Source organism: Parasteatoda tepidariorum, chromosome 4 (assembly GCF_982258835.1).
Source record: "Parasteatoda tepidariorum strain Cologne lab strain chromosome 4, Ptep-v5.0, whole genome shotgun sequence".
NCBI classification, from domain to species: domain Eukaryota; kingdom Metazoa; phylum Arthropoda; class Arachnida; order Araneae; family Theridiidae; genus Parasteatoda; species Parasteatoda tepidariorum.
Window position 1 is genome coordinate 31,038,348 of NC_141758.1, and position 13,303 is coordinate 31,051,650.

Consider the following 13,303-nt stretch of genomic DNA (forward strand, 5'->3'; position numbering starts at 1 on the left):
TTAAATCTGTTTATGATTAAGAAAAAAAACAGAAAGAAAAACTGTTTCGTCAATAAAGCAGCTTTAAACTGTTAAATATCCAGAGAAAGTCAGTAAAAAAAACGGGAAATATTTACATTTTGCGCATAACGGCTAAAAGCCGCAAAAATCTGTATTTTTCTTTAAATATTTTTTTTCTCTAGAAAGTATGTTTTCTTTACCGTATAATTTACAGTTATAATGTAGACTTCACTTTCGATTTTGAAAAAGGATTTATTTAATATTATTATTTAGTTAGTTTAAGTCAAATAAAGGTTTTAATATTTCATCAACCTCAACCTCATAATGTGTCATAAAAATATATACAAAGCATTTCAAAGCTTTAGGAAACTTTCCGGAATTTACAAGTTTTTATCTGGAAGTCGCGTAACCTCATAAAAATTAATGCAAAACTTTAAAATCAGTAAAAGAGATTATAATCATGGTAATGCAGAAAAAAAGCTTTTTTTTCTATATTTAACTGAAAAGTTTTTCGAAATAGATATATTTTTTTAAATGTTATGTATGGATTTAAATTTAACTTTTAAAGTAAGACTAAAGCAAATTTTTAGCATTTTAGTACAATTCAGCAGAACAAATTTCATTTTTTCTTAAATTACAAAGTAAGCATTTTGATAATTTTAAAAATCAAGCGTTTTGAACTGCATTATCATTATCCTAATGACATCCAAGCGTGTAATTCTTCGTAAGAAAAAGTAGTATTTACACAATTTTTTCATCAGTTTAAATAAATGGCTATCAAAAATCAAATTAACTTGACATGTTTGAAAATATTTTCCTTTTAAATTTAAATTTTAATATAAAAAGTTTAAAGTTACGAATAATTTTCAAAAGCTGCCACTTATACTAATATCATTTCATTGCAATCATCAATTTAAAAAAATGCAAAACTATCTTCATTTTTATCGTTCCATTTATCAATAAAAATTTAAAATTCTTAGAGCTCAGAAGCAAAGTACATAAGTGCTAAAAGCATTCTTTTGGTACAAGTTTAAATTGTTCATACTTAGAAGTAAAGTTAAAAAAAATGTCAAAAGCCCCCATTTTAAAATAAACGTTTTGAATAAGATATCAAAGCGAACTCTTCTCAAATAACTGAGTCACTGTATTTTTTTCTTTAATTTTCTTGAAAATTCTATAAAATGGCTTTTCGGAAAGCCAAGGAGCACCTTATATATGTACTGTATTTGCCAAAGTAAATGCAAAGATACTTTTATAAGATTTCAAGCACTACAATTACCCTACGTGCCTCTGTACATACATATATAATTATAAACAAAATAACTGTATTCAAACTATTGGAAATGTAGTACATGTTTTCATTTATGTTTCCAAATATAACATAACATTCTTTAATATCGTACACTCCTATAAGCACGTGAACAAGATTGCTGCAATATATATTTGATGTGTTATATGTTTAGGGCCTATGTGTTGGATCAAGCACAATCAACTCACGCTCAATGTTGTTAATGGCTTATTTTTTTAACACTTTCTATTAGTTTTCGTACTAGGAAAATAATCATTAAGCTAGATTAAAGGGCCACTAAATACAATATTTTGTTCGTTGAATAACTTACAAAATAATATTTATTGTTTTTGTATGCTATTTTGTGAAACGCTGTATGTAATAAAATAACTCTAAATGTTCATATTGCATAAAATCAATAATATTATTACCAAGAACTTTTTTTTAATTGCTTTCATGTCGGAAAAATAATTAATGTGGTAAAATAATATACCCGATGCTAATATACCTCGTTCAATTGAGGACTTGCAAAATAATTTTTATTGCTTTTGTATGCTGCTTTATGTAAAACTGTAAGTTATAATAAATGTAAATTTTATGCTATGGGAATATAATTTGAAAATGCAAGATATCATAAAAGCCTTAGAAATAATATTGAATAAAAGTCTAAATAATGCTTTTTTTTCAAACAATGAACTCAGTCACCATCTCAAAAATACAACTTGCAATATGTCATTTGTATCCTATGTTACAGTTATAAACAGTTATTCTTATAAAAATTAATTCTTTGAAATATTTTGGAGCATAAAATTGCAATACTGGAATTAATATAATGTGTTATCTGCAATTACTTGTTGGGAAATAAATTGTGAACTTTTCAGTTTTATTAAACATACAATGGTATTAGAAATATAGAAATAATTTGAAATCTCTGATTACTTTAAGTAATGCAAAGTGTAGGAATTTTTCTTTTTAGAATGTCTAATTGTTGTAGAATAATTGATTTGATTTGCAATTTTGCATTCTGTAATAATTTACGATGAATCACTTCAGGGAAGCAACTGCTGTGCTTTCTGCAAAAGTTTTAATAAATTGGTAGCGAATTAAATAGTAAAACTTGTAGAATAAAGGTAATTACGCTTACTTTTTAACAGTATCACTACCAGTTAATTGCGATAAAGTTGCATTCCATATGAAAAATTGATTTTTTTTTATATGTAGTGGTGAAAAAATTTATTAAAGTAATAAAAACTAAGCTAAAAATAACTTGAATTTTGTTACCACTAGAAAATATTTTATTGCAAAGCGAAGCAAGTTGGCATCTCCGGAAACAAAAGGGATTTCTTTTACGAATAGATTTCCAATTTCTAATTTCGAACAAAAAGTTCTTAAGGCAGGTTCTTTTTTCTAATTCTTACGAACTTAAATGTGTTTTTAAATTAAATAAAATCTAATCTAGATGCTGAGTCTTAATTCCTAAAATTAAAGTCGAATTAAAACACTTTTCATTTTCAAACAATATCGTAAGTCGTGTCACTGCTTCTTAATTTTTTTGTTTGAAGTTACTTTGATCTATTTTGATTTAAAAGGTAAACAGGTTGCAACAATTTTGCAACATTTTGGAAAACTTAACAACGGGATCTGGAATCAAGTCTCGTGATCTATACCAAATCGTAATATGAATGTGAACACCTGAGGCCACATAGCTGCTTTTATCCCATTCATCTTCATGTAATTTCATCAATGAATTAAAAACATTGAAGTTAGCAGTCGGTGGGTTTGCTAATTCCGTGGTCTATTAACTTTTCTGTAAGACCCTATACGCTTTTGAATCGTATAGTGGGGTGGAAAATAACTTTAAATTCAATTTACTTACTTTGCATTTACATGCATACTTAAAAATCATACTTTAAACAAATACTTAGCTACCACTAGTAGGAATTTCTCAAAAAACGGTGAAAGTAAATTGTGTAAAAACTTCAAGAAAACGAACGCTAGTATAATTTATAATGTTTCTGACTGTTTATTATAATTGGTGATTGGTTAACCGTTTGACTGCGAATGATCTGATTTTTAAACACTGTCATTTTTTAAAACATTAAAAACTGGTAGTTCAAAACTTCCCTGGACAGTAAGCTCTTACCAACTAAAGCTAGTAATTAATAGTATAAAAATATATCTTGTTCTGAATTAAAGTAGTAGTGTTATTTAACTAAATTTATAGACACCATAAGAGAATTTTCATTTAATTTATACGCAAACCTGCGAATACTTTTTTCTTAAGGACACTTTATCTTATCAAAATAAGAATTCGACAATTAATCTTCATGGGCATATGCGCATTTACACTAAATTTCGAATTCATCCCCTTAAAACACTTCCTGTATACAAAATATTTTGACGAGATTCTTACAAGATAATGTAAATGCTTTGTTTTGTTTGTATGTTATTTTAATGTTTGCTTAAAACAACTTTGCTTTGATGTCTTTCTATTGAATGTTTATCGACTTACCTATGCTTTTAGGTCCGGCTGTTTACCTACACTTCATAAAGTAGGAACTTTGTTAATATATTTTCTGATTTTGACACTATATTTTTCTGGTTGTATTTTGCACTGTCATATTATTGTGGCAATCGATGTTGTGAAGATGTTTCGACGTTTTAACTGTTTTTCTATTGAAAGAAATAACAACACAATGTATTTTACCACTTACTTTTTTGCTTTTGGCTTTTCATGTCTCCTATTATATTGTCTAACGAGGGAGATCATTACACTATGTCCATTTGTGTAACCGCTTGTGAGTTTTGGATTTAAATAAATTCTACTTTATACTTTATCTGTAGTTTATTTACATTTACCACACTTTGTCATTCATATGGAGGAAAATAAGATAAGAATAGATGTTTATTTAAACACACTGTGCAAAGCATTATTTGAAAATGAAAAATCCTGTTTTAATAGCTGTAATTGGTACAAAACATGAAATGTACTCAATATGTTACAAGCCTTCGGATACGAGAGGCAGTATATCTTTTAAAGACAAAAAAACTATTACACTTCAACGTTGTAATCGATACTAAACATAAAATGGGGTCAACATGATCCAAACCTTCAAAAAAGACAAGCAATGTATTATTCGAAGATAGAAAACAATCTACATTTTAAGGTTGTAATCGATACAAAACATGAGATGTTCAACACGTTTCAAGCCTTTGAGGTAAGCGAAGATAGCTCCTTTGAGATACTAATATTTTATTTAACATATTTACATTTATATACAAGTTGGTTTGAATTACAAGAACATCATCACGGCAAGTGATGAGAGAAATTACTGACAGGCTGTCATGTGCGTGCTGGTATTTATACAATTCTAATATGATGACGTCAGAACTCTTATTTCAGTTCACTTCAAAAATAAGTAAAAACACAATTGATTAAAGACAAACAGATAACAATATGAAATAAACTTGATTTTACGATGAGCGACGAACCTATCACCACACAGTATCCCCCTAGTGACAAAGTCACGATACCAATAATGATTGTTTAAAAACAATCATAAAATACAAAGTAGTAAATTCAAATATACGTCTTAATTACGAAGAAGAAAAAAAATTGAACTTGGAAATTGGAATACAATTAATAAATACAAAATATTTAGATGCTTTTATATTCCATATTCTTTAACAAAATATTTTGGGAAATGCACACGGCGACCAGATTTTGTAACAATTTGCTTTTCTTCCTTTGGAGAAGATTGCTTTTCGACCATTGGAATTTTATTTATTTTTAATTTCTCAGAAATTTGAAAAGCTGGTTTAATTCTATCTATTGAGACGGTTATTTTCTTACCATGAAAATCAATAATAAAGGTTTTATCAGAGCGTTCAATTACACGGTGTGGTCCGGTGTATGCAGGTGATAGTGGAGGACGAATTTTATCTACTTTTAAAAATATATGAGAACAAGATTTTAAATTAGGATTAATATAGAACTTATTTTTACTATGTGCTGATGCTGGTACAGGACTTAATTTTCTCATTGCGGCCATTAAATTTGTGACATAATTTTCTGTTACTGGCGGAGATAAAGAATTTGCGTTTAAAAGATCCGAAGGTAGACGTAAGGAAGTACCATAAACAAGTTGTGCACAAGTTGCATTAATATCAGCTTTTAAAGCTGTGCGAATACCTAATAAAACAATTGGTAAAATTTCGGTCCATTTATTATTTTCCTGTGCTATTATAGAACTTTTAAGTTGTCTATGAAATCGCTCTATCATTCCATTACTTTGCGCGTGATATGAAGTAGTATGGATGTGGTTACTGCCTAAGATATTAGTGAGATTTCGAAAAAGAGTCGATTCAAAATTTCGGCCTTGATCGGTAGTTATAGTAACGGGTGTGCCAAATCTAGAGATCCAACCGTGAATAAGTGCTTTTGCGGTGGTCTCGGCAGTCATATCCGTAGTAGGGATAACTTCTGGCCATCTCGTGAATCTATCTATTATTGTAAGGCAGTATTGCTTACCTTCAGAAATAGGAAGTGGGCCAATAAAATCCAGATGGATATGGGAAAATCTTGCGTCGGGTTGAGCAAATGTACTAAAAGGAGCTTTAGTGTGTTGAAAAACTTTAGCTCGCTGACATTTCTCACAAGAACGAACTTTATTTTTGATATCCACTTTCATGTTGGGCTAAACAAATCGTTTAGAAATTAAATTTGTAGTTGAATATATTCCAGGATGAGAAAAATAATGTAAATTATCAAAAATAATTTGCCTGTATGATTTTGGAATAAAAGGTCTAGGGTACTTAGTTGAAAAATCACATATTAAATTAACATCTTCCAAAGAAAAGTAATGTTTTTCTAATTTTAAAGATGAAATATTTGAATTTAATATTTCTTTTAATTCTGAATCTTTATTTTGTTCTTGTTCTAGTTTTTTAAAGTCTAGAAATGGAGGTTTTGAAATTGCATTTATTTCTATTCGCGATAGAGTATCAGCAACTGAATTAGATTTTCCTTTTACATGTTTAATATCAGTTGAAAATTGAGAAATATAATCATGATATCTGAATTGGCGTGGGGAACATTTTTCAGGTTTTTGTTTAAACGCATAAATTAGAGGTTTTTGGTCAGTAAAAATAGTAAAACTTCTACCTTCAAGCATGTGACGAAATTTTTTTATTGACGCGTATATTGCCAATAATTCGCGATCGTATGTTGACCAATTTTGCTGACTTTTATTTAATTTTGTTGAGAAAAATGCAATTGGTTCCCACTCATTATTTTTATATTGCATTAAAGAACTGCCGATTGCAAAATCAGACGCGTCAGTCCACAGACTTAAACTAGCACCAGGTTTAGGAAATTTTAATAGAGTTGCATCGGCTATTGCTTGTTTTGCATCAGAAAAAGATTTGTTTGAAGTATCGGTCCAAATTAACGGTAAATCAGATTTTTTTGATGATTTGTTAGATTTCTTAATATTTCGTTGTCCTTCTAAAAACTTGGTTAAAGGTGATAAAATATGAGCTGCATTAGGAATAAAGCGTCGATAAAAATTAAATAATCCTAGAAATCTACGTAATTGAGTAATCGTATTTGGTTTTGGAAAATTTAGAATTGCATTAACGCGATCACTTAAAGGTTCAATACCTTTTTCGGAAATTTTGAAACCTAAAAATTGTAAACTATTCTGACCAAATAAGCATTTAGAGGGATTTATTGTTAAACCAAAATACTGCAGTCTATCAAAAAGTGATTTTAAATATTTTATATGCTCTTCGGGAGATTCGGAAGCTATTAATATATCATCTATGAAAGCGTAAACGCCTTCCAAGCCTCTAGTTACTTCGTCAATAAAGCGTTGGAAAGTACTGGCTGCATTGCAAAGTCCGAATTGCATACGAGTACTTTCGAATAATCCGAAAGGAGTTATTATTGCAGTTTTATGTACATCTTCATGGGCTATAGGTATTTGATGAAAAGCTCGAATTAAATCAATGTGAGAAAATATTTTAGTTCCATGTAGTTCACTAGTAAAATCCATAATATTTGGAATTGGATATTTATCTTTAACAGTTTGAGCGTTTAACGCTCGATAATCACCTACTGGACGCCAGTCCAAACTATTTTTCCTGGGAACTAAATGTAAAGGTGATGAAAAATTACTTTTGGAAGGGCGCATGTGGCCTAAATCTAACATATGTTGAAATTCCATTTTTGCTATTTTTAACCTATCGGGCGCTAGACGCCGAGGTTTAGCAAAAACTGGTGAACCAAAAGTTTCAATATGATGTACAACATTATGCTTAACAATTTGGTCTGAGCAAATAGGTTTCGTTATTTCAGGATATTCGTTTAACAATTTTTCATAAAAATTTTCACCAAGAACAGTTTTAATTGAAATAATGTCAGAATTTTTAAAAATACAATGAGAATTTAAATTAGTAGTAATATCATTTAAGCAACGTTTTCTAATATTAGGTTTAAGATTAAAATAGTATAAAAAATCTGCACCTATAATATGATTAGTTATATCACAAATATAAAATGGAAAATTAAACTTTCGTCTAAGACCGAAGTCTAAAGTTAACAATTTCTTACCGTATACTTTTATGATGGTATTGTTCGCGGCTTTAAAAGTCTGAATAGGAGAAAGAGTTTTTTCTTTTTTATTTGCTGGAATAATTGAGCAGTCACTTCCGGTATCCACTAGAAATTGTTTGTTGGATTGTCTGTCTCTAACAAAAAGGCGACAATTTGTTGGTGGCAAGATGTTAGTCGCATTCACTCTTGCCTTTCTTGGTTTTTCTGGTAGATGCAGGGTTTGACACACTTTCTAGCATCAGATTTGAATTTTCGATGATAGAAGCACATTTTGGAGTTTCGATGTGGAGATGAGGATTGGCTTTGACGATTACGAAACTGTGCATAGTTCCGGTTACGAGACCTGCTGCGTGTCCGCAATGCAGCTACTTCTTTTCGTAGAGCTCTAACTTCTTCTAAAAGTTCAAAGGTGCATTGTTGGTTTGAAGAAACTTCGCTAACTTCACTTGAAGTTGACACTTCCATTACTTTATCAGCAATTTCTGCTGCTCTAGTTGAACTTAGTGAAGGGATTGCGGCCAATATCGACTGAACATGCTGCGGTAGCTGATTTAGAAATAGTTCCAAAAGTAGAGAATCTGAGATTTCGTGGGATTCAGCTCTTCTCTGCATAGTGCGCAAGAGTTCACTAGGCTTTCTGTCTCCTAGTTTCTCTCCGGAGAGTAAACGTCGAATTTCCTGGGACTTTGTTTCCCCGCAGCGTGCAATAATTTCTTCTTTCAGCTTTTTGAAAGGATCTTCTGCGTCAGGAGTTATAATGACGTCCCTTACAACTGCGGCTACTTCAGGAGGTAGATGGGCGAGGCAGTAGTTAAACTTTGTTTTGCTTTCCGTAATCGGCTTCGGTGTCGCAAGCTGGAAAGTTGCTTCGACCATATGGAACCACAGGTGTGGATCAGAGATATTGAAGATGGGAATTTTTACTGCAGACGATTCCGCCATAGTTGCAGTTTCCTATTAATTCGATGATGAAAAATGAAAGTTGCTTGTATCGTCAGACATCCGGGTCACCATTGAGGTAAGCGAAGATAGCTCCTTTGAGATACTAATATTTTATTTAACATATTTACATTTATATACAAGTTGGTTTGAATTACAAGAACATCATCACGGCAAGTGATGAGAGAAATTACTGACAGGCTGTCATGTGCGTGCTGGTATTTATACAATTCTAATATGATGACGTCAGAACTCTTATTTCAGTTCACTTCAAAAATAAGTAAAAACACAATTGATTAAAGACAAACAGATAACAATATGAAATAAACTTGATTTTACGATGAGCGACGAACCTATCACCACACCTTCCAATACGACAGGCAATGTATTATTTAAAGATAAAAAAAAACAACTTACACTTTATAGTTGTAATCGATACAAAACATTAGATGGAGTCAACACGTTTCAAGCCTTCCAATACGACAGGCAATGTATTATTTAAAGGTAGAAAGAAAACCAACTTACTCTTCACAGTTGTAGTCGATGCAAAACATGTAATGAGATCAACATGTTTCAAGTCCTCGAAAACAACACTCCACCTCGTTATCTCATAACGCGAATGATGAATAAAGAACAGATCAGACAAGGGTTCTATCAACGAGGGTAAAAAGAATAAAGACGGTTCCCAAATGGCTTCATTATCAATTTACTTGTGATTAATAAAGCTTTGATTAATTTCAATATCTATTAATTATCACAATATTTAAAAATGTTTCGCAATAAGGTAACAAACAAAAACAATTATAATAATAAAACTTGCGCGAACAATAAGTAACGCTTTGAGGTACAAATAATTTTACTCAAACAAGAAAAGCCATAAACAGTGTGGTCATCCTACGGTGATCCTCAGGCTTATAATTTTTCCAGTTATTCATTACCAGCCCTGGAGGACTCTGACCAATTCATCGGATCTAACATGACTCAAAGAGACAGGAAAATGACATAACTGGGCATATAGTCCAGCATATGGAAATAAATAATACATAATATTCATTTATAAAAATATATAATATTCATATATGAAAACTATTACAATTTAAGAGGTTTATATTATTATCAAAAATAAGTGGGACATATTCTCACTAATCCAGAAAGGGGGGAGCTATTGCACAGCTACCAATTTTTACGCTCTTCAAAAAGTTTTTCTTATTTCAATTGGTTGTGAAATAATTCTTGAAGGGATATTGTAAACAAATATTTAATTCATTTTTACCAACACCTAAAAATAACAATAAGATAACTATCCGGCCTTCTTTATGTCTTATACTATTTAAATGTAGTAAAAGGTAAAATTAATCAAATGTATATATATTTTTTTCAAATGCCCGCCTGTGTTAACATCCGTCAATTCAGGCATCTACAGGGCGATTTTGTTGACCTCTCTTACAGGGGCACCGTATTAGGTGGCCCAACGTAGCTCCCACAGTAGGGACAGATAGTACAGAGAAGGAAGGAACATCCATGCCATTCCCGAGATTTGAACCCAGAACCTTTCTGATGCAAGGACAGTCCCCTGCCCCCTACACAAACCGGTCGGCTTAATCAAATATATTAAAACAGGAATTGAGTACCAATGACAAAATTTCCTACTACATTCAGGATAAAATATAAATTTTCGCAAATATTTGATCTACTTATTACTACAAACAATATCTTATGAATAAGGTCTGGTAATTAAAAGTATTGAAAAAAATAAGAATTCTGATTGGAATTGTTGATACCGATCCGGGGCCTAAGTCCGGAATCGTTGATACCTATTTAAACATAAGATACGGAGTACCTAGCCCGAAGAATTATCCGCTCCTTCATCTAAATTAAAATTTATAAAATGAAGGAAGAGGGGTGTAGGTGCGGATATTTCCGTATCGCGATCTGTCGCTCCAACTGCAATCGCCGAATTGATTGGCAAGCTGCCAAATAGATTTTAAACTTGCAATTTTTTAAAAAAATAACTCGTAGATGTTTGACCGGGGGTGGCTACGAGTTATACCTTTCGAGTTGGTCCCTTTCTGCGATGTTTTTTTTTTTTAGTTTCTCGTGGGCCACTGCCCGGAAGTTTCCAAGACTTGGCGATTATTCTGCCACAGATCACGATACGGAAATCTCGCCGGGGTGTAAGAGGCTGCCGTTGAAATGTGATGCACAAGATTAAATTATCAAATCATTAATGTGATTTTAGCAATTATTTATGTTTTCAACCACTAAGAAACACAGGGGACTGGCAAGCGTTAGCGAAAGAGGGATCCCGGATACATGTAATGCAAATAGTATTAATAATAATAATTTATCAGTAATAGCTATTCTCTTCCCGGATCAAAGTTAAAGTGCTCTAATTACCTTCTCAAAAGAGTCAGCAACAACTCAAATTTATTATTTTCACGCTGATAGACTAAGTGCACTTCTAAGTTCTATTTCTACATCAATCTTACCAACATTACAACTAACGGTATCGGTTTTTAAACAGATACAGAGATGCCAACTTGCGACGGACAGTGTATTTTCGAGAGGTCGTCTTTTAATGTATGATTCTTAATTTAATATATTCGATTATTTAGGGTTTTTACTCCCACTACTTCTAAATAATTCAAATGCCACTTACATATCTGCCAACTCTTCTGGATTTTCCGGAAGATTTCATTTTCATATTTAAAAAGGTAGCAATACTCAGGTTATTCCAATTAACTTTTTGAATTATAATGATAATTATAAATGAGTTTGACCACCACTACATATAAATAATTACAATAAATATATCAAAGCATAATAATATCTACGTAAGCAAATTTCAACGGAATCAAAATATAAATATATTTTTGAATCAGATTGTTTTTCGTTTATTGTTTTACAACCACTCTGAAAATCCATACTCGGAAATAGTGAAAGTTGGCAGGTATGCACTTAGTTATTGTTAGATAGTGTTGAGCAGTTTAAATAACTAGAAAAATTAACCGAAAATTTAGTTTGTAGTTCCCTACCATTCTCTAAAATACTTTTTTCAATTTGTTGCAGTTGGCATCTATCTCACATTTTTTAAAGAGCGGATAAGGTAATAATAGCTTGTGGTAATAATGTTTAATAAGGTAATAATATTTGGGAGATCACGGGTGACCATGATTCTGATAGAGTTTTCCATTAAGACTCATATTAAAGAATTCATTCATGGACACAATTAAGTGTCACATAAATTTACACAATGAGTTTACTTGCTTGAAAACTTCCACCTAGCACTAAATTTTGAATATTTATTTAAATTAAACTATAAATTTAAAAGTGGTAGCTGTTTAATTTAAATACAGCTATATTATTTAATATAAATTAGTTTTTTGATTTGTTTATCAAATTGAAATAATTAATAATTCATGTTAATAAATGTTCCTATTAAAATTGTTTGTTCTCGTTTCATTTTTATATTAGGGAATTTTTATCAAGAAATCTTTACTGGCCTTAAAAGTTCCTTTTCGAAATATCAATCATCGGACGGCTACTTTGAGTGGTGTTATTATGAATGGTAACCTAATTATTTCATCATTAGAGTTTATTTTTCAGGAACAAAGCAGTAAAGCCCAAAACAATATATTAACACTTTACCGACCGGCCGTCGATTAATCGACGTTTTGTTCTCAGCGCATACCGACCGGCCGTCGATTATTCGACGTTTGCTCCCCAGCGCTTACCGACCGGTCGTCGATTAATCGACGTTTTGTTCTCATCGTATACCGACCGGCCGTCGATTATTCGACGTTTGCTCCCCAGCGCTTACCGACCGGTCGTCGATTAATCGACGTTTTGTTCTCATCGTATACCGACCGGCCGTAGATTATTCAGCGTTTGCTCCCCAGCGCTTACCGACCGGTCGTCGATTAATCGACTTTTGACCGATCTGTGGTGACTACGTTTTCCACCAATTCAGCATGCCCTGAAAAAAATTCAGCTGTCGTTTTCTCGAGTGCAGCTGGGTGCGACCAGATTTTCCTGCGAAAAGAGTCGGGATTTTTCAACGTGCAGCTGGGTGCGACTAGATTTTCCTGCGAGGAAAGTCTGGATTTTTTCATCGATATGAAGGCAGGGATGCCAACTGCTCCGCTTTCTGGAAAAGTTCTAATAAAGTGGTAGCAAAATATTTTGTAAGATTAGTTAAAGAAAGATAGTTACGCCTACTTTTTAATACAGTAACCAGTATATTGATGTTTTAACGTTGCATTTTATATCATATTTGTAATTTTTGATATTTAGTGGTGAAGTCCGCGCGTCAGTCTAGGCCGAAACCGAGCCGGTGTCTCGGACGATCTGCAGCTGAACGGGCGGTGAAAGGGCATAGTATGTTCGAACCGCTACCGGTCGGTAAAGTGTTAAAAATGAATTTTTGTATGTTAGGATCTGAAGTCTTAAATACGAGTACA

At 32.0% G+C, this 13,303-nt stretch overlaps 1 protein-coding gene across 1 annotated transcript; it reads right to left on the minus strand.

Annotated features, from left to right (window-relative positions):
• Positions 1-7,938: 7,938 nt before the first annotated feature.
• Positions 7,939-9,200, minus strand: LOC147810858 (uncharacterized). The gene has a single exon (XM_087160361.1). It carries the CDS (start codon positions 8,844-8,846, stop codon positions 8,085-8,087), a length of 762 nt encoding a protein of 253 aa, XP_087016487.1. The 5' UTR covers positions 8,847-9,200; the 3' UTR covers positions 7,939-8,084.
• Between the last annotated feature and the right edge of the window lie 4,103 nt (positions 9,201-13,303).